Source organism: Aedes albopictus, chromosome 1 (assembly GCF_035046485.1).
Source record: "Aedes albopictus strain Foshan chromosome 1, AalbF5, whole genome shotgun sequence".
Lineage (NCBI taxonomy): Eukaryota > Metazoa > Arthropoda > Insecta > Diptera > Culicidae > Aedes > Aedes albopictus.
In genome coordinates, this window is record NC_085136.1 from 67,244,254 (window position 1) to 67,269,527 (window position 25,274).

Sequence of the window (25,274 nt, forward strand, 5' to 3'; positions counted from 1 at the left end):
TGACTGTATACCATTCACGAACAATAACAGTTGTCAATAAACCAGGCGCGCAAATATATGTTCACAATTTGGCATCCTGGCGTTAGCTGTGACTAGTGGCGCGTTTTACCCCGCATCAAAACTAAAATTTTGAAAATCAAACTTTTTTCAAATTTGAATTTTTCAGTAGTAAAACATAAAACTGGTTTATGGTATCTTCCATTTGGAAGGAAACATGTTGGTGCTTCATGTTAGTACCAAAAAATTATGTATTATAAAGTGTTTCGTGGTTAAAATTGGACTCTTCCTTAACGTGGGCGTCTTACCCCCAGTTCCCCTATGCGCGTTCAATCCCACTGCCCCTACCGCAGCGAAATGCGACCAGCGTTGGGCGAAGGGCAGAGGGTGATGGCGCTTGCTGACGACGACGGTGCGGCTGCCGCATTTTATACAAATATAGAAAAAGTGCAATCAAAACAGGTATTTTCCTTCAATTTTTCAGATGGCTACCTATAGTAAACTGGTGGCCAATGGGGAAAACTGCAACGCAGTGTGGGTCCCAATAGGGGTGCTTCGAGCTCATTTTCCCTCCTATACAAATATATGGCATTGTATTTGGGTAGGTGAATCGAACAGTTTTGCTGAAGGGTTCGTCGCTTGACCGTGAAACCAACTCACCCGAACGAAAATTTGCGCGCAGTGAGCGGGAAAAGCGCGACGCCGCACAGTAGAAAATCGGACAATCCTAGACAGCGAGCGCCTGCTGCGTCGGCCGCAGCAGCGGCGGGCGTCGGTGAACCATGTAAAGGAGTGCGCACGCCAGTCAGCCAGCTTGAGTGCCTCATCGGAGGAGTTTAGCAGAAAAATGCTTTCCCATCTGAGGCCCAGTCAGTTCTGTTTTTGCGCGCGATTAGGACGGTTTGCTTAGGAAAAGTGGTGAGCTCTTGAAGTGTGTAGTTTAGAGGGACCGCTAGTAGCAGTCGAACGACTTCGTCGGGTAAAGTGTACGCGATTTTTGTGCAGTTTCGTCCTAAGGTCAGTGGACCCTTTGTGGTAGGGGTGATGCATGCAAGTGGTGAAACACTGACGTTTTTGTTTGGGAAAGAGTGCGAATATGGTGACCGTGACATTTGGACCATTGTGTATCCTCTTAAAAACCAAGTGATGGAATTTGCATAGTTCAGACAGGACTTTACAAAAAAAAAGTTGCATAAGCCTAGTTGTTCTCAGGTGTAGATGTGGAAAAGTGACCTTAAGTGACACCCAACGTAACGCAGCAGGACATCTCTTGATGGCAATACAACTGGACAGCGATGATGGTTCACGGACTGGGTTCGATCTAAGCAGTGAAATGAACCGTTGCATAATGAGTGCAATCGCTAAGCAGTTGCAGTATGCCAGTTAGTGCAATTGCAGTTTTATTATTACCGAGTAGTGGCTAGCTCTGCGTTGAACGGGCCGGTCCGGCTCCCGTACACGGAGGGCCACCTTCTTGCAGCAGAGTCTACTAACTAATGCTTGGTGATATGGACCGTCTCTCACTCTTGTGTGTTTACATAATCACGATTGCTGCGTACAATAATTCTTGCAGGTTGCATAGACTGGTTGAAAATATGTGTGTTATTATGCGATTGGTTTAATTTTCTTAAGATTAACTGAGAGTGCATGATAACGAGCTATAATTGAGAACGTCCTATTGCATTTCTGAGGTTACCCAAGTGACTAGAAGGTCGGATAATAGGATAGTTTTTGAAATAAATGTCTTATTTCTTTGCTGCTCACGGTGTTGTGTGTTAAGGCAGAAGGTGAAAACATTACTAATCCAGAAGTCAAATGAAAACAAAGGGTTTGCACATTCTATTGGTGCTCATTTTATTCTCTTTAAAGTACTCATTTTTCAAACATCGTCGATTACCCACTATAGGACATTTTTCCTTTGGCAGCAATTCAAAGGGAGACACTCTGAGCTTCCATTTCATGTTTTGACAAAAAAATCTCCAACATAGAAACTGTGTGTATACTTTAAAGTCGTAGTTTTTAGGTACGTTCATGATTCGTATTTCACAGATTCGTCATATTTGGATACTAATATACAGTCCTAATAACAGGAATAAGTATGCCACAATACTCAGTTTGCGACTGCAGCTCTTCATCCTCGATCACACCAGAATCGGCAGTTCGAGTTCTAGCCATCGTACTCGCTGCGCTCCACTCCTTCTTGTGTCAATCGGCTCGGTAGCGAACACCATCTTTGCAGGGCTGTTGTCCGGAATTCTGGTAACTTGCCCTACCCACCTTATCCTTCCGGCTTTGGCCACTTTCTGGATGCTGGGTTCGCCGTATAGTGCCGCGAGCTCATGGTTTGCAACGACCGCAGCCACACACCGATCTCCTGCACATCCCCGAATATCGTTCTTAGCACGCTTCGCTCAAAAACTCCGAGTGCTTGCAGGTCCTCCTCAAGCATTGTCCATTTCTCGTGCCCGTAGAGGACCACCGGTCTTAGAGGCGTTTTGTACATGGCACATGTTTTGAAGCTGCACAGAAAAGCCGTTCTCGTCTATGATTTTCCATAGCTCTATACGGTCAACACTGTGGTCCGTTGTCAACCGGCCGACGATGACGCCGGCGTGATAACTTCCCACGAACTCATTCGTTTTAGGTGACAGACGACGGAGGTTGATCTCGGATAGCACTTAGTAGGCAGCATTCAAAATAGTGATCACCCTGAAGTTCTCACATTCCAAATGGTCGCTGGTTAGGATTTCCAGATCATGACTATCAACTGCTTCAGACCAGTGGCCAACTTTTCCCGGCCCATCTTGATGAGTTCAGTCGTGATACCATCCTTACCAGCTGCTTTGGCAGCATCCATTTATTACGTAACGCTAAAATCGACATTTTTCGACCCCCCCCCCCTCCCCCCTCCGTAACGCTTTTTTGTATGAAAACCAGAAAATTTTTGTATGGTATACTTGGCCATACTCCCCCCCCCTCCCCCTAGAGCGTTACGTAATTTGTGAATGGCGCCTTTGTGGGATTTGAGCCTTAACTTTCCTCAGCGTGGGAGTTGGCTCATTTCCGTCCTCTGCTGCATTGGCGTAGTCCTTACCACCGTTGCGTTGTCGTGGTCTCCCGTGCCTACGATTTCCACGCCATTCAGGCGCTGATCGAAGTGTTGCTTCCACCGGTCCGTCCAACGTTCGTTATATGTGGTTGTATTACAAGTTTTATTTATTGTATTGTACGAACGTTTTTAACTTGTAAACTTTTAAGCAAGTTTAATGCACATTTATAGTGCTATGAAATGATAGGGCACTATGAGAAATCAGTGATATCATTTTGATGGCCTACATTTAGGTAATTTCGGGCAATTAATAACTGGAAGACATGTGTAGACCCTTCCCTAGCAGGGACATCAAAGTGCCCAAGTAACAATTCAACTTTTATGACAATCCTGAAGTAATTTCTAAGATAGAATAATAAAACTTAGCAATAAAGCTCTATGTTCTGCAAATCCGTGATAAAATAGGCATGAAATATCCATAAGACTAACCTGGCCCACTCTTCAGGAGATCTCCAAGGCTGCTTTTGAAGACTGCTTTGAAACTAGTTGTATTTATGTACTTGTACTGTTGATTGGCTATAAGAACTTCATAAAACTTTAAAAAGAATAGCATGAGGCATGTTGATCTTTTAGCTGTCTTTCCCAGAAGTGCTAATAGTGCATAATAAATGATTTTTGTTACCTAAGCGTTATGCAGATGCGAACTAGTTTTGTTTCATGGATGAAATGTAAATTGAACTACGAATTAATTTTCATCAAATTGAAATGGCTAAATTGCCTGACAGATCATTGATGACAGGGAATCAAAATTTCCCGTGAAATATCCACTTCTTCGTTGATATGCCACCCAAAACATACGAAAAAAACAAAGCGCCTCAAAAATAATATATAAATCATTAATATACGAAGACATAAATTTCATATAAAAACAAAAGGCTACGCCACTTTTTCAATTCTTTCTAAACATGGCTGCCGTTCCAAGCGAACAAAACTCATGCAGTCGCCATCAATTGTTATTACCTTTATCCAACCCACCTGAAAGCTATGATGGAACCAAGTTGCCTTGCATAAAATCTACAGCTTTTATCGAAGATAGTTTTTACTAGTGATGATCTTAAGGCAGATTTGTTCGTCTTATATGAAACTTATTCGTTTTATTCAAGAGTAACAGCATTTGACAATTGTTTGTTTACCTTTTTGGAGCTAGAAAGTTGTTTCTGTAGAATTCGCGTACATCCTGCAATTCTATTATAGTTTCGTGTATTTTGCATTAAAAAATAAGTGCAGCCTACTAAAATTACACCATTTAGCAAAAGCATGAGAAGCGTCACAGTAAGTACCCATTTCATTTTCGATTCAAGTTGCTGTGGCCTGTGTGAGTAACTACTGAAGGTTGGACCACAGCAGCAGTTACTCGCATTTTTGATTGGCTTTAAAATTAATATTTCGTCGATATGATTACATTTGAGCACCAAAACGGCTAAATTAACAGTGAGCAAAAACGTTTGAGTGTTTATATTTGCTTAAGAAAGTTGTTTACAACCAATTTGTTGCATAATTTGTTATTTGAGTTAATAAGATAGTTCGTTGTTTTATTATTCCGCTTAGTTCTTGTTCCAGGGTAGTGGCTCTAGCTCAAGAATTGAAAGCTTCAAGAAGTTTTTAAAGGAGAATAACTCAGATAAATTATACTTGAATAAACGAAGCATAAACTTTTAATAAAATTTGTTGATGTTATGTGTTGAAAATAACTTCAAATACGTCTTAAAACTTATAATAAGATTAAATGCCTTAGTGAATCAAGTTGTTTTATGCGCGATTTTCAAAATTAACTTGGAGAAAACTTAAAAACCGTATACGAACGGAGATTGTTTTCTCTTGATAAAAACAACTATAAATGTTTCATGAATTGGTCATGCTATGATAAAGCTTCCATAAAAATAAACAAATCTTAAAGGAATTTAAATTGTTAGTTGGGTGTAGACGTCCCACATTAAAATCTGATTCAGGATGCCCCCTAGACAAAACTCAAGCTATGAAAGCAACTAATGCTACGAACGAAAGACAACCTGCCAGACAAAATACGATTACAGGATTAACTGATGGACCAACAACAATTACGAAACCTCGTCATTCTGGGTTCGGAAATTGTTATTCATTAGGGTAAAAGGGCAATATATATATATATTGGCTTGGGTTTTGTAGGTGTCACATGTTATGGCGCCCAACCGGAAAACCCACGCGGGCATTGTAAATAGTGTACATATAGCAATAGTATTAGGTTAGGCTTGTGTTTAGATGTAGAAGATTTTTCGTCGCGATCGTGACGGAGTACGGAAATGGAAAGCTTTGCCTGATCTGCACAATTACGTTGTGAAGCAAGAACCCAGTTATTTTGTTTTGTGTTTATTTAGTCAATCCAAGATCGATAATCCAATAATGGAATTTTTCTGATCGATTTGGAGTTTTTATTTGGGTTCGTACTAGTGCCGCCAAGATCGAAAATCCAATAATGGACTATTCTGTTCGATCTGGAATTGTAGCTTACGTACAGTTTTGTTGTGTTCCTGGTGTATTGCAGTAGGTCTAGCCGAACCAACTTCAAAATCTTCTACCAGGACAGAAGAGTCTTTGTTGAAGTTGGAGGTAAGTTATACAGGGTGTTAGGTTCCTGAGTGCAAACTTTTTAAAGGACGATAGAGGACCATAAATGGTGAAAAAAATTGTTCTACGCATATGATCAAATCTCAACCGTTACGTAGTTATTGAACTTACCATATTTTTGACTCTTGTTGCCTTAACTGGCATTAACTTGAAAATGGTCAAACTTATCGAAGTTTTTTTTATCCTTATTCGAAAGATTATTGAATTTTCTATCAAATGGCATTTTTGAATCGATTGGCTTAGTTAAATAACTAAGTTTTCTAGAGCAAAATAGCTAAAAATAGTGTATTTTTATTGGTTTTTGTCAATTATCTTTGAGACATGCGTAATAAATTAAAACTCTTTCTTTAGCAATGTTGTGGCCCCTATTACACTCTACAATTCGTTCTTTGACACCAAACTTCTAGCTCTTATCGTTTTCTTGCAATTTTGATTTAAATGTGTGGCATAATGCGCAAAAAAGTGCTTTCCATGATAGTTGCAAAATTATGATCTGAAATGAGATGTTAAAATCGAAATTGCAACAAAACGATAAGAGATAGAAGTTTGAAGTCAAAGAACGAATTGTAGAGTGGAACAGGGGCCACAACTTTGCCTAAGAAAGAATTTTAAATTATTACACATGTTTCAAAGATAATTGACAAAAATAAATTAAAACACACTACTTTTGAGCTATTAGCTCTAGAAAACTTAGTTTTTTAACTAAACCAATCGATTCAAAGATGCCATTTGATAGAAAACTCAATAATCTTTCGAATAAGGATCTAAAAACTCCGATAAGTTTGACCATTTTCAAGTTATAGCCAGTTAAGGCATTAAGAGTCAAAAACATGGGAAGTTCAATAACTACGTAACGGTTAAGATTTGACCATATGCGTAGAACAATTTTTTTCTCCATTTATGGTTCTCTAACACCCTTTAAAAAGTTTGCACTCAGGAACCTAACACCCTGTATGTTAAGGGTACCTTCCATAAAAGTTTTTATATAATTTGAGTACGTATGAAATTTTTGTGGATGGTTTCATCCACAAAAAATTCTTTTCCGTTGGGTGTGGTTGTTTTACAAGTTTTATTGTTGTGTTAAATGTGCTATTTTAACTTGTAAATATTTCCCTAGTATTAATGTACATTTATAGGGCTCTGGCAGAATAGAGGCCCGCAATCCTTTATCGATTGCCAACATTCAGGCTATTTCGGACCGTGATTAAGTACTAGAGATGTACCGTCTACCCTCGTTGGTTTGAACGATACCTAATGCAAACCAACGGGGTTCATTTTTAATTTGAACTTCTAGCAATCCTATGGACATCGAAAAACCCTTTCTTGGTTACCTTATTTGCTGTTTTGTTTTGATTCTGCGTTCCGTTTCACCCCGTTCCATGGACAGAATGATGTTTGAACCATTTCTAGTTTGAACTATGTGCAGATTAACGGGAGTCAAATTAAAAAGTGTTCAGATTAGATGCGGTCAAACCAACGGGGGTAGACGGTATACCTTTCCCTGGTACAAACTTCAAGTTATAGAACTCTAGTGATGAAACCCGAATCGGGATGCCCCCTTAGGATTAGAAATTCCTAGACAAAACACATGCTATGTAAGCAACTAATGCTGCGAACAAAAGGCAACCTGCCAGAGAAAATACGATTACAGGATTGACTGATGGACCAACAACAATTATGAAACCTCGTCATTCTGGGTTCGGAAATTGTTACCCATTAAGGTAACAGGGCAAAATTTATGTTATGTATTGTGTATGTCCTCATGTGATGTTCTAATTTATTACACATTTGTAGTGTTCCAATACAGCATGTTATATTTATTGTGTATTTGTAGTGCTTCACTATTTTTCGTAATAAGGCCCCCGTCTTTATCCCGGCATAGCTCGCAGCCCGAAACCGTTGCGGAATGCGTTAACTTTCGTGTTTCCACGCTTCTGGTATAACTTCCGTGTTTCGTGAGAACGGCACAGCAGTTCCATTTCTTCGCACTCCGCTTCTCCCAGGCGGCGCTTTTTTCCCCCGAAAGAGGCAGTCTGCTGTTTCCGCTTCTGTTCAGATCGTTCCACATTCTGCCGGGTTCCTTGCTGCAGCATTACCGCCAGTGCTGTGTTCTTCTCTTCCAAAATCTCTCTTCTTCTTCTTCTTCTTCTTTCTGGCCAACTAGCACCGTTCGGCGCCAGTTGTGTTTTACGTCGGCTGGGTCTAGGAGCTAAGCCTTAAATTCCGACGCCCCAGGGAGACAGCCACCACACCTGAGGACCCTACATATCGAACCCATCAACACATGGGCCGGGACCTACGGCTTTACTTCCTATCCGAGGGAAGACGTGATCACGGATTTTATGTCTCAGAAAATCCCATCGGCGTCGACGGGAATTGAACCCCGACCGACTGGGGTGAGAGGCAACCACGCATACCACTACACCACCGACGCCGACCCAAAATCTCTCTGCACTCCTCGTTGAACCACTCATTTCATTGACTTCTTTCCACGTACCCAATGGTACCTTCGGCTGCGTCTGTAGGACAGAGATGGAATCCTCCTCAGAGCAAAACAAGAGAAGAAAAAATCTGCTCCACGCTCCCGCACCGAAAGCTAGAGCATCTTCTCTCGTTTGCTTTCACTTTCGTGCTGGCAGCTTTGACTCCGAAACATGTGCGGATTTGTTTTCACAAAAAAGTGCGGTTGCTCAAAATTGAGGCACTTTGTGTAAACCGGGAGTTAGCAAAATAGTAGTTTACGCAACAAGGTGCAGAATGACGATTATTTATGGGTAACATTGCACATTTTCATGGAACATATGTTCATTCTTTATGGAGCGCTTTTTGATTTTCTATGGAGCATTTGCAATTTGTTATGGTTGCAATAACCTTTTGCCGAATTATTTATATCGTTGATGTTTTCGTCTACATACATGTCCTTCCACAGGAATTTCTCTGTGAAAATATCCAGCCTCCTGATATTTTACTTTGGACTTTCCCTACATCTCCTACCAGGATTTGCCTTAAAGTTTCTTCCGCAAATCTTCTAGGGACACATCCAAGAATTTCTCCTTTTATTCCACACAGGATCCATCCCAGGATTCCTTAAAGTATTGTTCTGGGAACTTCTTTTAGAATTCCTCCGGGATTGTTTGAGAAATTTCTCATAGGTTTCTGCTAACGATTATTATAGGATTGCTTTAAAATTCCTTCGGAGATTCTTCGAAGGTTTCTGTATGGATTTCTGCATTGATTTTATCAGGAGTTTTTGCGAAGATTCTTCCTTGGATACCGTGCAGGGGTTCCTCATCATCCCGGAATACTATCAGGGATTTCTTTCGAAATGCCTTCTTAAGGAACTTCTTCAGGGATTTTGTCCATGATTCTGTAAGTGGTTTCTCCCAGAATTCCTTCAGAGATTTCTGCAGGTATTCATTCCCTAATAGAAAAATATGATACAACGTGCTTAACAATCCTTTCGCTGCCGTAATTCTGCAAAGTGACGTAAGCGCCATTCAAAATGTCGATATTTTTTGGTATATTATATTCAATATCTGGTGTAAAAATAGCACTGTGGTATGCCTGCTGTATTAGAATGCAAGATCTAGTCGTAATCTATCATCTATGGAAAGAAACTTAGAGGATTAACCAAAGATTTCTGAATAATAACCAAAATGAGCCAAAACTATCAATGTCGCTTACGTCACTTTGCAGAATTACGGCAGTTCGGGTTATCATCTTGATCATACACGGAATGATACAATCATTCACCCAATCGCCAGTGTATAATACAGTTTTATTAGGGTTGATTCCTCCCGTAATTTCTTCAAAAAATGGTATTTCATAAATTTCTTCCGTGATTCCTGCAAGGTTCAAATTCTTTAAAATTATTTCTAGGATTCCTTCCATAATTTCACCTGAAATATCTCCGGGCATATCTCCCCCTTCCCCTTAATTTTGGGAATTTGTTTTAGAAATTTTTCCTTGGGTTCCATCAGGGATCTCTCCCTTCCTTTCCTTCATATATCCCTCCGTTTTTTTTCTTTTTTGATTTCCTTCGATATTACTTCGGGGAATTCTACCGGGATTCCTGTCCTGATTTCATAGCTGATTTCTGCAGAGTTTTTTACGGATTTCCCACAGGATGTATTGAGAAGTTTCTCTTAGGTGTCCGACACGGTTTCTTCCCGGGACACCATTTGAGAGTCCTCTCGGGATACTTTCAAGCATTTCTGTCTTCGATGATCTGCCAGGATTCCTTTCAAAATTCTTCCCGGATCCGTTCAGGAATTCCTCCTGGGATTCCTTCACCGATTTTCCGGGTTTCCTTAAGGGGCTTTTGCTGAAATTCTTTAAAAGATCACTCTCAGAATTTCTTGAGGAATTTGCACCCGAGATTCCTTTATTGATTCCTTCCTACATTCTTTTAAGGACTACTCTAGATTCTTTCAGGATTCTCTCAGGCGTTCCTGGGATGACCTCAAGGAATTCACGTGGCATTCCTTCAGGAATTCATTTAAGGATTTCTTCAAAGATTACTTCACGAAAATCTTGTCGGATTTCTCCTATGATACTTTCTGGGATCCCTAGAGGGATTCCTTCATCGATTTTCGCGAGTTTTCTATGGGAATCTCCCCAAAAATTCCATCTCGTATAAGAGACTCCTCTGGGATTTTTTCAGCGATTCCTGCCGGGATTCCTTCACTGAATTCCATCAGGAATTTCTCCAGGAATTTTTCCAGAAATTCTTCCTATGATTCCTTCTGGGATTGTTTGGGGGATTCCTTTAGGGATCTCTTTCCGGATCCACTGATTTCACTGAGATTCTTTCAAGAATTCCTCTTGGTATTCCTCCGGCGATTTTTTCCGAGATTCCTTCAAGGATTTCTCGTGGAATTCCTTCGGGGATTTCTTCAGTAATTCCTCTAGAATTCATTCAGAGATTCTCTCGTGGAATTCCTCCACGATTGCTTCAGGTATTTCCCCTAGGGTTCCTTCGGGGATTCCTCCCGAGAAGTCTACGAATATTGCCAGGATTCCTCATTGAGTCAAATCTCTAAAAATATCATTTTACATAACATAAAAGAAAAAAGTTAAGTCGAAGATATATGGGAAACGGTTCCCAGGCGGCTGGGAATGACTACAGGGATACTCAAAATAACTGGTACAGGTTAAATTTTCATTTTTCAAAAAATGTTCAACTAGCTGTAACTTTTCGACAAGAGCATCAAATATTCTCAAATTTACTGTAAGTTCATCAACTAGTTGTGTATCAGTGGTCAATATTTAGAAAAGATCGGGCTATTCTACACGAAGTTATAAAGGTTCTAGAAAAAGGTATAATTATCCGATAGCCAACTTTGAGCTGTTATATCTCCGGATTCAATGAACCGAATGCAATGAAATTTTGATCGTTTATGACTTATATAATGAGCTTTGACTCAATGAGGAATCCTGGCAATATTCGTAGACTTCTCGGGAGGAATCCCTGAAGGAACCCTAGGGGAAATACCTGAAGCAATCGTGGAGGAATTCCACGAGAGAATCTCTGAATGAATTCTAGAGGAATTACTGAAGATATCCCCGAAGGAATTCCACGAGAAATCCTTGAAGGAATCTCGGAAAAAATCGCCGGAGGAATACCAAGAGGAATTCTTGAAAGAATCTCAGTGAAATCAGTGGATCCGGAAAGAGATCCCTAAAGGAATCCCCCATGCAATCCCTAAAGGAATCATAGGAAGAATTTCTGGAAAAATTCCTGGAGAAATTCCTGATGGAATTCAGTGAAGGAATCCCGGCAGGAAACGCTGTAAAAGTTGTACTCAAAGTTGAAAAAAAAAACAAAATCATTTTTGGAAGCAAGCATAGTCAAATTAATTTTAAGAGCTTGGTATTTAGATCAATGTGAAAAGATATTCCGTTAATTGTCCAAAAACATTTATTTCTTTCAAGCCTCAATCACAACAATCCAAATGTTAACGAACCGTACCGGTTGATCCCATCAAACACGCGCACGCTAGAATCCATTTGTTGCATCCATCTCTGCATAGAACGATCCAAAAATCCGGCAAAACGTGACGAGACTAATCGTAGCTGATATTTCCGATTCCATCGTAGTATGGATCTACCGATATTAGCGCAGGTGGAGAGCATTGCGAATCGTTTCCATTCTCTGAAATCGTCAGTCGGCAATGATGAAGCAACGAATGCCGCTGCGATCAAGAGCAGCAAGGCCATGGGCAAAACCGATCTGAACAACAACGAGGAAGATGGGGACAAGGTCTCTGTGGAGGAGGAATTCGGTGAGACGTACGAGATCCGTCCGTTCTACGAGGGCAAGAACATCTTCGTGACCGGAGGAACAGGATTCCTTGGGAAGGTGCTGATCGAGAAGCTACTGCGTAGTTGCGATGGGATCAAGCACATCTACATCCTGCTGAGACCAAAGCGTGGGTTGACGAGCGAACAGCGATACCGGGAGTTCATCAAGCACCCGGCCTTTGATCGACTGCGGGCGAAGGCTCCGTACGTGCTGGAGAAGATGGTCTGCATCGGGGGCGACATCACGATGCCGCAGCTGGGACTGTCCGAGATGGACCGGCAGCTGCTGGTGGAGAACGTGAACATCGTGTTCCACGTGGCCGCTACGGTGCGGTTCAACGAAGGGCTGAAGGAAGCTGCGGTGTTGAACGCCATCGGAACGCAGCGGATACTGGATTTGTGCGTGAAGATGTTTAATTTGCAGGTAGGTAGATGGGGAGGAGATGAGAATCTCAACGAGTATGATACAATGAGTTGAATTTCTACAGAGCGTAGTGCACGTCTCGACCGCCTACAGTAACCCGAGCAGGCGCGAAATCGACGAAGTGGTCTACCCGCCGACGATGAATGCCGACTCGTTCATCCAGTGCGTCAACATCCTGCCCGGGGATGTGATCAATGCACTGTCCGAGAAGCTGCAGGGAAGCCATCCGAATACGTACACGCTGACCAAGTCGATTGCCGAACAGCTGGTATCGGAGTACAGCAGCCAGCTGCCGATCTGTATCGTGCGGCCGTCGATTGTGACCGGATCGGTGAAGGAACCGTACCCGGGATGGGTGGATAACGTTTACGGGATTACAGGTTTGAGAAGTTCAGTTCAAGTCTTGGTCCAAGTAATGACGGTCTGATTTTCAGGTATCATGATGGAGATCGGACGAGGAACTATCAGCAGCATTATGTGCGACCAGGACTGCGTGATGGACGTCATTCCAGTGGACATCGTCTGCAATACCCTGATTGCGGCCGCTTGGGAAAACGCTATGACCATGTAAGAGTTATCGTTTCAGTAGTATAGTTTCTAAGACCATTTGGCATTCTGGCATTTGGCCTTCTTGTATTGCGTGGTTTAGAAGAAATGTCTTCCAGGGATTCCTCCGAGGAATGTCTCTCCAGGGATTCCTCCGAGGAATGTCTCTCCAGGGATTCCTCCGAGGAATATCTTCCAGGGATTCCTCTGAGGAATGTCTTCCGGGGATTCCTCCGAGGAATGTCTTCCGGGGATTCCTCCGAGGAATGTCTTCCGGGGATTCCTCCGAGGAATGTCTTCCAGGGATTCCTCCGAAGAATGTCTTCCGGGGATTCCTCCGAGGAATGTCTTCCAGGGATTCCTCCGAGGAATGTCTTCCAGGGATTCCTCCGAGGAATGTCTTCCGGGGATTCCTCCGAGGAATGTCTTCCGGGGATTCCTCCGAGGAATGTCTTCCGGGGATTCCTCCGAGGAATGTCTTCCGGGGATTCCTCCGAGGAATGTCTTCCAGGGATTCCTCCGAGGAATGTCTTCCAGGGATTCCTCCGAGGAATGTCTTCCAGGGATTCCTCCGAGGAATGTCTCTCCAGGGATTCCTCCGAGGAATGTCTCTCCAGGGATTCCTCCGAGGAATGTCTCTCCATAGATTCCTCCGAGGAATGTCTCTCCATAGATTCCTCCGAGGAATGTCTCTCCAGGGATTCCTCCGAGGAATGTCTCTCCAGGGATTCCTCCGAGGAATGTCTCTCCAGGGATTCCTCCGAGGAATGTCTCTCCAGGGATTCCTCCGAGGAATGTCTCTCCAGGGATTCCTCCGAGGAATGTCTCTCCAGGGATTCCTCCGAGGAATGTCTCTCCAGGGATTCCTCCGAGGAATGTCTCTCCAGGGATTCCTCCGAGGAATGTCTCTCCAGGGATTCCTCCGAGGAATGTCTCTCCAGGGATTCCTCCGAGGAATGTCTCTCCAGGGATTCCTCCGAGGAATGTCTCTCCAGGGATTCCTCCGAGGAATGTCTCTCCAGGGATTCCTCCGAGGAATGTCTCTCCAGGGATTCCTCCGAGGAATGTCTCTCCAGGGATTCCTCCGAGGAATGTCTCTCCAGGGATTTCTCCGAGGAATGTCTCTCCAGGGATTCCTCCGAGGAATGTCTCTCCAGGGATTCCTCCGAGGAATGTCTCTCCAGGGATTCCTTCGAGGAATGTCTCTCCAGGGATTCCTCCGAGGAATGTCTCTCCAGGGATTCCTCCGAGGAATGTCTCTCCAGGGATTCCTCCGAGGAATGTCTCTCCAGGAATTCCTCCGAGGAATGTCTCTCCAGGGATTCTTCCGAGGAATATCTTCCAGGGATTCCTCCGAGGAATGTCTTCCGGGGATTCCTCCGAGGAATGTCTTCCGGGGATTCCTCCGAGGAATGTCTTCCGGGGATTCCTCCGAGGAATGTCTTCCGGGGATTCCTCCGAGGAATGTCTTCCGGGGATTCCTCCGAGGAATGTCTTCCGGGGATTCCTCCGAGGAATGTCTTCCGGGGATTCCTCCGAGGAATGTCTTCCGGGGATTCCTCCGAGGAATGTCTTCCAGGGATTCCTCCGAGGAATGTCTTCCAGGGATTCCTCCGAGGAATGTCTTCCAGGGATTCCTCCGAGGAATGTCTTCCAGGGATTCCTCCGAGGAATGTCTTCCAGGAATTCCTCCGAGGAATGTCTTCCAGGGATTCCTCCGAGGAATGTCTTCCAGGTATTCCTCCGAGGAATGTCTTCCAGGGATTCCTCCGAGGAATGTCTTCCAGGGAATCCTCCGAGGAATGTCTTCCAGGGATTCCTCCGAGGAATGTCTTCCAGGGATTCCTCCGGGAGGGATGTCCCCAGGGATTCCTCCGGGAGGGATGTCTCCAGGGATTCCTCCGGGAGGGATGTCTCCAGGGATTCCTCCGGGAGAGATGTCTCCAGGGATTCCTCCGGGAGAGATGTCTCCAGGGATTCCTCCGGGAGGGATGTCTCCAAAGATTCCTCCGGGAGGGATGTCTCAAGGGATTCCTCCGGGAGGGATGTCTCCAGGGATTCCTCCGGGAGAGATGTCTCCAGGGATTCCTCCGGGAGGGATGTCTCCAGGCATTCCTCCGGGAGGGATGTCTCCAAGGATTCCTCCGGGAGGGATGTCTCCAGGGATTCCTCCGGGAGGGATGTCTGCAGGGATTCCTCCGAGAGGGTTGTCTCCAGGGATTCCTCCGAGAGGGATGTCTCCAGGGATTCCTCCGAGAGGGTTGTCTCCAGGGATTCTTCCGAGAGGGATGTCTCCAGGGATTCCTCCGAGAGGGATGTCTCCAGGGATTCCTCCGAGAGGGATGTCTCCAGGGATTCCTCCGAGAGGGATGTCTCCAGGGATTCCTCCGAGAGGGATGTCTCCAGGGATTCCTCCGAGAGGGATGTCTCCAGGGATTCCTCCGAGAGGGATGTCTCCAGGGATTCCTCCGAGAGGGATGTCTCCAGGGATTCCTCCGAGAGGGATGTCTCCAGGGATTCCTCCGAGAGGGATGTCTCCAGGGATTCCTCCGAGAGGGATGTCTCCAGGGATTCCTCCGAGAGGGATGTCTCCAGGGATTCCTCCGAGAGGGATGTCTCCAGGGATTCCTCCGAGGAATGTCTTCCAGGGATTCCCCCGAGGAATGTCTTCCAGGGATTCCTCCGACGAATGTCTTCCAGGGATTCCTCCGACGAATGTCTTCCAGGGATTCCTCCGACGAATGTCTTCCAGGGATTCCTCCGACGAATGTCTTCCAGGGATTCCTCCGACGAATGTCTTCCAGGGATTCCTCCGAGAGGAATGTCTCCAGGGATCACTCGGAGATGAATGTCTCCAGGGATCCCTCCGAGGAAGGTCTCCAGGGATTGCTCCGAAGAAGGTCTCCAGGAATTCCTCCGAGGAAGGTCTCCAGGGATTCCTCCGAGGAATGTTTCCAGGGATTCCTCCGAGGAATGACTCCAGGGATTCCCCCGAGGAATGTCTTAAGGGATTCCTCCGAGGAATGTCTCCTCAGGGATTCCTCCGAGGAATGTCTCCAGGGATTCCTTGGAGGAATGTCTCCAGGGATTCCTCCGAGGAATGTCTCGAAGGATTCCTCCGAGGAATGTCGCGAAGGATTCCTCCGAGGAATGTCTCCAAAAATCTAATCAACATTCTCTCAAATCTTTCAGGTCCAATCCAATCCGGGTGTACAACTGCACGTCCGGTCCGATCAATCCGATCAAGTGGTACAAATACGGCGAAATCACCCAAAAATGGGCCATCAAGAACCCGACCAAGTACGTGATGCTCTACCCGGGTTTCCAGTACCGAACGAACCGGATCATCCACAAGATCGTCGAACTGTTCCTGCACTTTCTGCCGGCGTACCTCTTCGACATCGTGATGCGAATGCAAGGATCGAAACCCATCATGGCGAAGATTGCGAAACGGTTCCAGAAGGCCGCTGACACCGGGGAGTTCTTTGCCATGCACCAGTGGGATTTTAAGAGCGACAATATGAAGCAATTGATGCGGAAGGTTCAGCGGGCCAAGGATGGGGAGGAATTTGATTTCGATATGACCAACATGAGCTGGGATTCGTACCTGGAGCAGTACATGCTTGGGATTCGGAAGTTTGTGCTCAAGGATGACCTGGATAGTATGGCGAAGGCCCGGCGGAAGATTCGACAGCTGTATTGGATACGAGTGTTTCTGATGATGGCCGTACTGTATCTAGTGTATCACTTTTTCTTGAAGAGGATATTTTTCTGAACGGAACACGGTCGTCTAGATTCGGAAGCCAATCTAAAACGACTAGTTCTGTTGTTGAACGATTTTATTATTGATAGATATATAGTTAAGAGTGAGAAAAATAGCATATCATTAAAAAATAAGAGTTTTCTTTTGCACAGTGTCAATTTGAATGAAATGATTTGAATGACAATTTTGTAGATTAGGCCAAATACACATTTTATGTGGAAATATTTTTATATCTTTTTATACGATTCCTTTCGTACCGTGTACATCATACCAAACTATGTCAACATTCATATGAAACACAAAACCACCAAATCATGCTTAAAAACTCTAGCTTTTTACTTTGCTCTTCATACTTCTTGTGTCACATTCCATCTTCTTTTTTTTTCTATCCGTCTAATAATTTCTATCTTGTTGATTTTGCATTACGAGCTATCTTACGAATCATTGACTTTTTGCTTTCCTGGAAAGACTTCTTTCTTTTGGGGATCCCTCAGGAGCTCCTCCAGAAGTTCTTTGTGGGTTTTTCAGGAATAACTTTTGGTATTCCTCCAGATATTTAACCTGGGATTCTTCAAGAGGGTTCTTCTACTGTACCTTGTTTGACTGTAAAGATCTGGTGGTGCTCAGCCGAGTGGTTCTGGTGATACGTGTATTGATAATTCGGCACATTTCCGAGGTACTATTTCAGTTGCTTCAGCATGTACCGGGGGTACACCTTGTAAACGGATTGACATAATGTTATTCTCCGATACTCCTCAGGACTTGATGGACGCGGTATCTTTGGTAAGGATATCTGCAATGTTCGAATCATTTCTCGGAGGGGTACTTGGTTGTTGTTCCAGAATATCCGCAGTAGTTGATGAATCACTCGATGCAGCTCTGTGTTGCCGTAGAAAAGACATCGAAACTGTCCTTTCAACGTTCCCTAACGTACGCCCTGAATTCGGGGGCGGTGGCTTAGGTTCAGGAAGGAGGCGTATTTCGGAAACATTTGCGCCGGACATCAATATCGATTCTCAGGTTTGAATTGATATGCAGTGAGGCTTTTTGCGATTGTTGCGGCGTTGATGTTGTCGTAGATATCGGTACGTCATGCGAATGCGATCCTGCGGAGGAAAATTTTCCAAATTAACGAAGAATGCACGCACTTGCTTCTCCTGATGTTCCTATTTAGTAAGCCATTGCTTGGAATAGCCTTCTCTGCGAATTCTCGGTGGTATCGCGATTTTTCAAGCGAATCTGCTGTTAGTAGACTGACTTGTATTGTATCGGAAGTCGGAGTTGTTGATGTGATAGTATCACGAGGGATTGAATTATTTTGAGCCTTGCGGGGCTTGCAGTGCATAACCAGTCAGTGCACGATGATCCGTGACATTTGTGTCATCTTCTACACGGAAACACTGTGGTCGATAAGAACTGCGGATGACAGGCATGGCTATGTGATCAATCTACGATCGGTGATCACCGCGACTCCATGTGTCTGGTAAGATCCGAAGGAGCTGCAGTCAGTAGTCTTTCAGCTGGAGCAACTCTTTTAATGCTTCACCGTTGGGATTACTTTGAAGATGGTCCAATATATAATCACCAATATTTCCAAATCACATTTTTTTTTCTAAATTTGTTTGAGTCAACAAATAATTTCCTTCGCAGTACTACTGGTATTTCTGCAGTTGAATATGTCTAATAATTTATCAAAAATAGGGAAAACGCAAAAGTTCTTAATGCAGCCAACGGTAGATCACCAACTTCAACTTAATATTCTATTCCAGCAGCCACCGACTTACTTAATGTGCTAGTAGCTTGTGCCACGTTCATTGCTACAAAAGAAGCCTGGTTTATGAACTTTTCTTTTAGCTTTGGAACGAGCCGTGACGTGGATGAACAATCTACCTCTTTAAGCTATCTGATGTGTTTGAATGATGATAATGCACCTTTGAATACGACATTATGCTTCATCAACATTCACGTTTTTTGTTGTAGAGTCATCAAAAGTGATCATTTGTTTCTTGTCTAAAGGTGTGATTCCAGAAACCATCACCACAACTGCTTCCGTGGCTAGTATCATAGGATTATTTGTCTCATATTTTTGCTGTGTACCACAGTCAGGGAAGCCGCGTTATATGACAAATCGGGCTTCACAGCCATGCCTTCGGTACAAATTGAAACAGTCTTTGCCTTCATGGAAGAGTTTATCAATTTAGAACTAAATCGATTTAAAATTGGTTCGTTCAGGCCGGAATTCATGTTGATATCGGAATTCCATCGATTGAGTGACATTTTGCTTGGAAGTTGCGTGACACTAGAACGTTGAACAAATCGGTAAGTTGCAGGTCCTGCTAGATATGCAAACTTTTTCGTAGGCTTAACGATCCTCCGACCTTTAGTCTCCGCGTGGAGTTTAATAGGCTGTTATGGAGTACTGGATTTCCATTAACAACATTACATACAACTTTTAGAAAGTCTGGTATCGAACCTCATTTCCGGTAACAAAAAACTGCGAAACGAAGACTGAAGGTGGTAGTGCATATGACTGGTCATGTTTCCTGGATGCATGCCACAGCGATTTTGCTGGCGTTTAGGAATTGGTTAACGTAGTCTCTGTCGAATGGTTAGCAGCAACCGGACGCATTCCTGGTTGTCGTCATGAAGATGCATTCGGATAACCTCTCTGACTGAGGATCAGCAGATGTGCTCGTGCTGTGTTGGGATGCATTGTAGCGTTGGGGGATTACGCTGGATATTCTTCACATGCGAGCGAAGCAGTGGATCCGATCAAGGAGCTGTAGCCCCAGGTAGATTATTCCGTTTTGGTATGACTCTGCAACCATAGGTAATCCTTGCACTGATGGTGGATACTCAATCATCTTCATGATCCAATTCCACCGTTGTTTCGAATCCGACTAAATTTTATATTTGTCCGTCTGGTCTCACGTCAAACTCAAGAATTCCAAAAAGGCGGATTTTCTTCCCTTCCTCAATCACTTTCACGCTTTTCGATGCCTGGAAATTGCTTACCTGCTCTTCAACATACATATGCCCTAAAAATAGATAATAAAGGTTTTGAAATTACTACGATTCGCATTGCTTTTCTAATAAACATACTAATTTTTTGTAAGATGTTGTATCGCTCAGTTAAGTAAGCATTCCTTCCGCTTTCCGAAAGATTCTGCCTAGCCTACCAAAGAATTAGAAATAAGTTTGAATTTTCGACGATTTTCCAAAAACAACACGAAATTCGTATCTGAGAGTGTAACGCCTAACTGCCAGATACCACAGAGAACAGACATCCAAGTCCAGTTCCGAAACTGTGTAAGGAATTTAACGGCCATTTCAAATCGGCAACACAAGTGGCAACATCGTGGCGCTGCAATCGGTTAATTTCCCATACTAATTAAATTCACCACTTGAAATGTTTCAATTCATGTGGCAATATGGTGTTTGGTGGCGTTAGTGTTTTCATCGTGTATTGGTTTGCAACCTTACTCAAGTGAAGATTCAAATCCTTACACAACTTTCTGAATGAAATTTGTTCTAGCCTGGATGTCTGTTCTCTGTGCAGATACTCATAGAACAAGTTTCGAAGTCTATCCGAAATATTTCAAGTTTGAACTCATACAAACTTCTTCATGAAAAATAATTCATCTAAGGAAAATTCATATTACACATACTGAAAGGATTTGTCATCTAAATAAAAACGAATCTGTCATTCTTGTTTAACAGTTTAATTCTGATGGCTAGCTGATAGGGAATACGATAGCTTAACCTACGAGGAATTTGGAATCCTAATACGCGCACAAAGGCTTACAATCTCAATTAAGGTGTTATTATTTTATGGCAATCGTTTTAAACAAATAAGCATATGCTTTTGGTGATAATACTGCCAGCCAATAGGCAGAAATAATTCAAATCATGTTGGTACAGTAGACGTTCGATAATTGCAAATGCTTCCACTGCGATGCTGCAATAGGTAAAGGCTTTGCGTCAGCCGCCAACGCAGTCGCGATTAATTTGCAGTTTCTCTCTTTTTCCAGTAGACGTTCGCTCGGTGCCAACGGTTTAACTGCAAGTCCGATAAGTGCAACAATTTTGCAGTTATCGCACCGCTATGTGTCAAAAACAAAACGTCAACAGGTTTGTGATGTTTTTGGATGCACTACAGCTGCATTGCGATGTTTTTGAGTGCATTCTGGCTGCGTCCAACAGCGATTGACAACTGTTTGACAGCTGTCAATCGTTGCAGTTAGCGAACTTCATTCGGTAACTGAAACGTAAACATGTTGCACTTATCGAACGTCTACTGTATAAGCATGTTGTATTCTTCGAACGTCTCTTATATACAATGAGATTCTTTAAATTGAATTGAAAGCAGGCACGAAAGACGTTTGATAAGCACAAACGCTGCAACCACAGCGAATGTTATGATGCTAGTACACAGAGTTAAATGTTTGATCAGAAACAACCCAATAATGCTCAATCATCTGGTTTGATTCGATCGAATTTTCATTAGTGTCAAACAGGTGTATATTCTTCAGTTCATTCCTTGTCAAATATTTAACCCTATGTACTCGATGCCTTAGCGGCAGCAGCCATACCCATAAACACCCACAATGAATGCTAGATACGATAGACGTTCGACAAACTCTTCATTACACTAACAAAGCTAGCCATGGAAATGTTTGACATTTCTCAGTTTATTTTGACAGACCACACACATGCACGAATCAGACGGATCACATATTCTACAGTAGACGTTCGATAAGTGCAACATGTTTACGTTTTAGTTACCGAATGAAATTCGCTAGCTGCAACGACTGACAGCCGTCAAACAGTTGTCAATTGCTGTTTGACGCAGCCAAAATGCACGCAAAAACATCGCAATGCAGCTGTAGTGCATCCGATAAACATCGGAACTCAGTTGACGTTTTGCTTTTGACAGATAGCGGTGCGATAACTGCAAAATTGTTGCAGTAAAACCGTTTGCACCGAGCGAACGTCTACTGTACGTTATCGAACTTGTTGCCGTCTTTTTCATGTTCATGTTAAATCTGTCAAAATGACCTGGAAGCTGTCAGTCATTTTGAGGTTAGGTTCGTTGGAGTAATAAAGAATGCAAAATGTTAACGTTTCACTTACCGAATAAAATTCGGCAACTGCAACAACTGACAGACCTTAACGAACTGACAGTTACCGCTGGATGTAGTCATTGTGCGTTCGGAAAACATCGCACTACAGCAAAAGCGCATGCAAGCAGGCTTGATAATCCTCCTCGAAATCAAAAGAGTTTTGCAACATGCTCTAGAGCGGTGTTTTGCTTTTGCCTCGTCGCGAGGGAGCGAACGAACCCCAAACAGAGAGGCAATTAAAACTGAGCGAGGAAGAGGGGAACGAAAAAAGAGCCGATGATTATTTCGGGTTTTTGAGTGCGATTTTCGCCTCGAGAGTCTTTCTCTGTATGGGAGTGGAACTCGCGAGAGCTTTTTGAGTGTGAGTGGGCGTGAGAAACACAACAAGCAATTATGAGTGTTGGACGAACTCCTCGCTGCGCGGCAAGCTCGCGCTCGGTGCTGTTGAGGATTTGCGTTGGGATTTCTGAGTTTTATTTTCACTCCTCAGAAAATCGCCGAAATCGCTTCCTCATTTTCTCGCGAGGGAGTTTCTGTCAAGCCTGCATGCAAGTAGGAATGAATTATTTCTGCCAAATTTCTTAGCTCCCGTTCTCCTTAAATATAAAATTGCAAGATCCTATACTTAGTATCGATCACCAGCGCTAATTTTGGTTACATACTGTTGCTTTTACTTACCCGACGTACGAACCGCTGAGCCCCACCCCCAACGTAACACCTACTACTCCGTCTTCCACACGAACGGCTCTAACCGGTCCTCCACCTCGAGCAGATTGTTCAGATACTCCATGCTCTCGATGTTCTGATTCAGGATGTCATTGCACCGGGTCAGTTGCTGCGATATCACCCGCACCTTGGAGAACGTCTCCGCGTAGGAGGTGTACAGTTTCTGCTTCTGGACCAGCTGGGCCAACGCGCTGGATATCTCCTGGTCCACCTACGGGCAAAGCAAGTGCTCATTAGAAACGCCGTTAAATGAGTATTCATTAGCCGCCACTGTAGTCTGTGTTGCGCCTCAGGGGGAATACCGGACAAAATGCAAAAGCTATGAGAAAAGAATCGGTTCCAAACATGTACAGCAGACGCTCGATAAGTGGGACATGTTTACTTTTGATACACGTCAAACGACTGACAGTTTATGTCAGACGCTCTGGCATCCACTCGAAACATCGCATCACAGCTGAATGAAGTGCATTCGAAAATCATCGAAACTCAGATGACATTTTGTTTTTGACAGATGGCAGTTTGAGCGTTTACACCGATCGAACGTCTACTGTACATTTAAGATTTGTAATACAGTAGACGTTCGATCGGAGCAAATGGTTTAACTGCAATGCATTTTAACTGCAAGTTCGCTAAGTGCAACAATTTTGCAGTTATCGCACCGCTGTCTGTCAAAAACAAAACGTCAACCGAGTTGCGATGTTTTCGGATGCACTATAGCCACAAACTCATGAGTTTGAGCTATAGCTGCATTGCGATGTTTCTGAGTGCATTCTGGCTGCGTCCAACAGCATTTGACAACTGTTTGACGCCTGTCAGTCGTTACAGTTAGCGAATTTCATTCGGTTACTGAAACGTAAACATGTTGCACTTATCGAACGTCTACTGTATGAGGCATATTTTTCCAGCATTGATGCCAAATGTGCTGTTACGTTTGTTTCAAACAGTTTGTGTGGCCATAACAAACTGGCATTACGTTTTCTTTAACTCAAAATATGTTTGATTTTACAATATTTTCTCTGTGTGATCGAGTAGTGTCGTTCTATTTCGAACGGTGCGTTTTAAGCCGATCTTACCTCTTTGATTTTATTCGTAATTTGCTGCTGCTCCGCTGCGACCTGGGTGGCACAGGTGTTGAAATGACTCTGCAACCGGCTGCACATATTGATCATGTGGTTCGGGTGCAGCCGCTCCAGGACCTCCGGATCACGGTTCGCCGGCAACGACAGGGTACCGCGCATCACCGGCAGAAACATCGGAACGCTCTGAAAGAGAGAAAAACGAAAGTTTTTGGGTGTAATTGCACGAGCACTGTCCCAAAAATGGGGATTTGGGTCACGTGAAGGATCACAAAAGCTTGAATTAAATACCATGATAAATCAGAATTAGCATGCGCCCAGCGTCGCAGCCGTGGTGAAGCGATAAATTACAACCATGTAACGCGCTAAAAAACATGAGCACTCAACAGGAGGTTTGACGCGATGGAGCGATCGGACACCAATGCTTGCAGGAGAGAAGACAATCTTTTGTATTTGCCTTCCCGAATGGGAGAGAATAACAAAACAAGTGCAACACTAGGTGCAAGATGTTTATGTTGCACTTTCCAAGTCTAATTCGTTAACTACTACAACTGCAGGCGTCATAAATCTGTCAGTCGGTGTCTAACTTAGTCTAAGCATACAATAGGCATGCGATAATAGCAATGTGTTTACATTTCAATTGCTGAATGTAATTCGATAACTGCAACTTCTGACAGATGTCATACAGTTGTCAGTCGATGCCAGACGTTTCAGTATAGCCGGTGTCTAACTTAGTCTAAGCATACAATAGGCATGCAATAATAGCAATGTGTTTACATTTCAATTACTGAATGTAATTCGATAACTGCAACGTCTGACAGACGTCATACAGTTGTCAGTCGATGCCAGACGTTTCAGTACAGAAGATATTCAATAACGGCAAATGTGTTAACAGCAATGCTTCTTATATATCCGCCACAGTAGACGTTCGAGAACTGCAACATGTTTACGTTTCAGTTACCAAATGGAATTCGCTAACTGCAATGACTGACTGGCGTCAAACGGATGTTGGACACAGACGAACTGCATTCAAAAACATCGCATTGCACCTGAAGTGCATTCGAAAGAAATCGCAACACAGTTGACGTTACATTTTTGACAGATAGCGGTGCGATAACTGCAAAATTGTTGCAGTTCTCGGATTTGCAGTTAAAAAGCATTGCAATTGAAGCGTTTGTACCGAGCGAACGTCTACACTGAAATAAATTTTGTTGTAGTTTCTACAGAAACCACCCTACTAACAAAAGTAGCTGCATAAAAGCATATGGAGCAAACGTCCTTGGAAGAAAGCTCGCTTAAGCAAAAATATTAGTTGGGCATGGTAAAATTAGGAACTGCACCAACAATTTTCAACCGATTGCAAAGATCTGTTAATTGTACTGAAAATTAAAAAGCATTGCAATTGAAGCGTTTTCAGTTACAGAACGACTACTGTATCTGAATGCCAGTGTCTTAGCATCATCTGACAGATCTTTGACGTCTGCCAGCCGTTGCAATTTGAATGTGATTTTGATAAAATGCTGATATCAAATTCCATTCGGGTTCTTCTGGACTGCACGGAGCAACCGCTAAAACGTCGCGGTTTTATTGCAAAGCTGTTGAA

At 43.4% G+C, this 25,274-nt stretch overlaps 2 protein-coding genes across 3 annotated transcripts in view; one reads left to right on the forward strand and one right to left on the reverse strand.

The window, feature by feature from the left end:
* Positions 1–814: 814 nt before the first annotated feature.
* Positions 815–22,655, forward strand: LOC109414688 (putative fatty acyl-CoA reductase CG5065). Of its 2 annotated transcripts, none has more exons than XM_062844731.1 (5): positions 815–1,032; positions 11,645–12,437; positions 12,502–12,817; positions 12,872–13,004; positions 16,176–22,655. In XM_062844731.1, the coding sequence occupies exons 2-5, from the start codon at positions 11,811–11,813 to the stop codon at positions 16,756–16,758; spliced, it is 1,659 nt and encodes a 552-aa protein (XP_062700715.1). In that variant the 5' UTR covers positions 815–1,032; positions 11,645–11,810; the 3' UTR covers positions 16,759–22,655. The 2 variants fall into 2 exon arrangements, with proteins under 2 accessions (XP_062700715.1, XP_062700714.1); XM_062844730.1 differs by having other exon boundaries at positions 815–1,014.
* The window catches only part of LOC115255743 (BLOC-1-related complex subunit 5), a 96,380-nt gene continuing 91,558 nt past the window's right edge, over positions 20,453–25,274 (reverse strand). Inside the window, exons 4-5 of the mRNA XM_062844733.1 lie at positions 23,669–23,857; positions 20,453–22,806 (exon numbers count right to left, since the gene is read on the reverse strand). Coding sequence (XP_062700717.1) covers positions 22,591–22,806; positions 23,669–23,857 — 405 coding nt within the window. The 3' untranslated portion in view covers positions 20,453–22,590. The remainder of the gene's footprint in view (positions 22,807–23,668; positions 23,858–25,274) is intronic.

Bases quoted from the DNA above. Each gene is read 5' to 3' on its own strand.
- LOC109414688 (XM_062844731.1), top strand. From the start codon at position 11,811: ATGGATCTACCGATATTAGCGCAGGTGGAGAGCATTGCGAATCGTTTC. The intron at 12,438-12,501 runs GTAGGTAGATGG...GAATTTCTACAG, and splicing joins TGAAGATGTTTAATTTGCAG to AGCGTAGTGCACGTCTCGAC. The intron at 13,005-16,175 runs GTAAGAGTTATC...CAAATCTTTCAG, and splicing joins TGGGAAAACGCTATGACCAT to GTCCAATCCAATCCGGGTGT.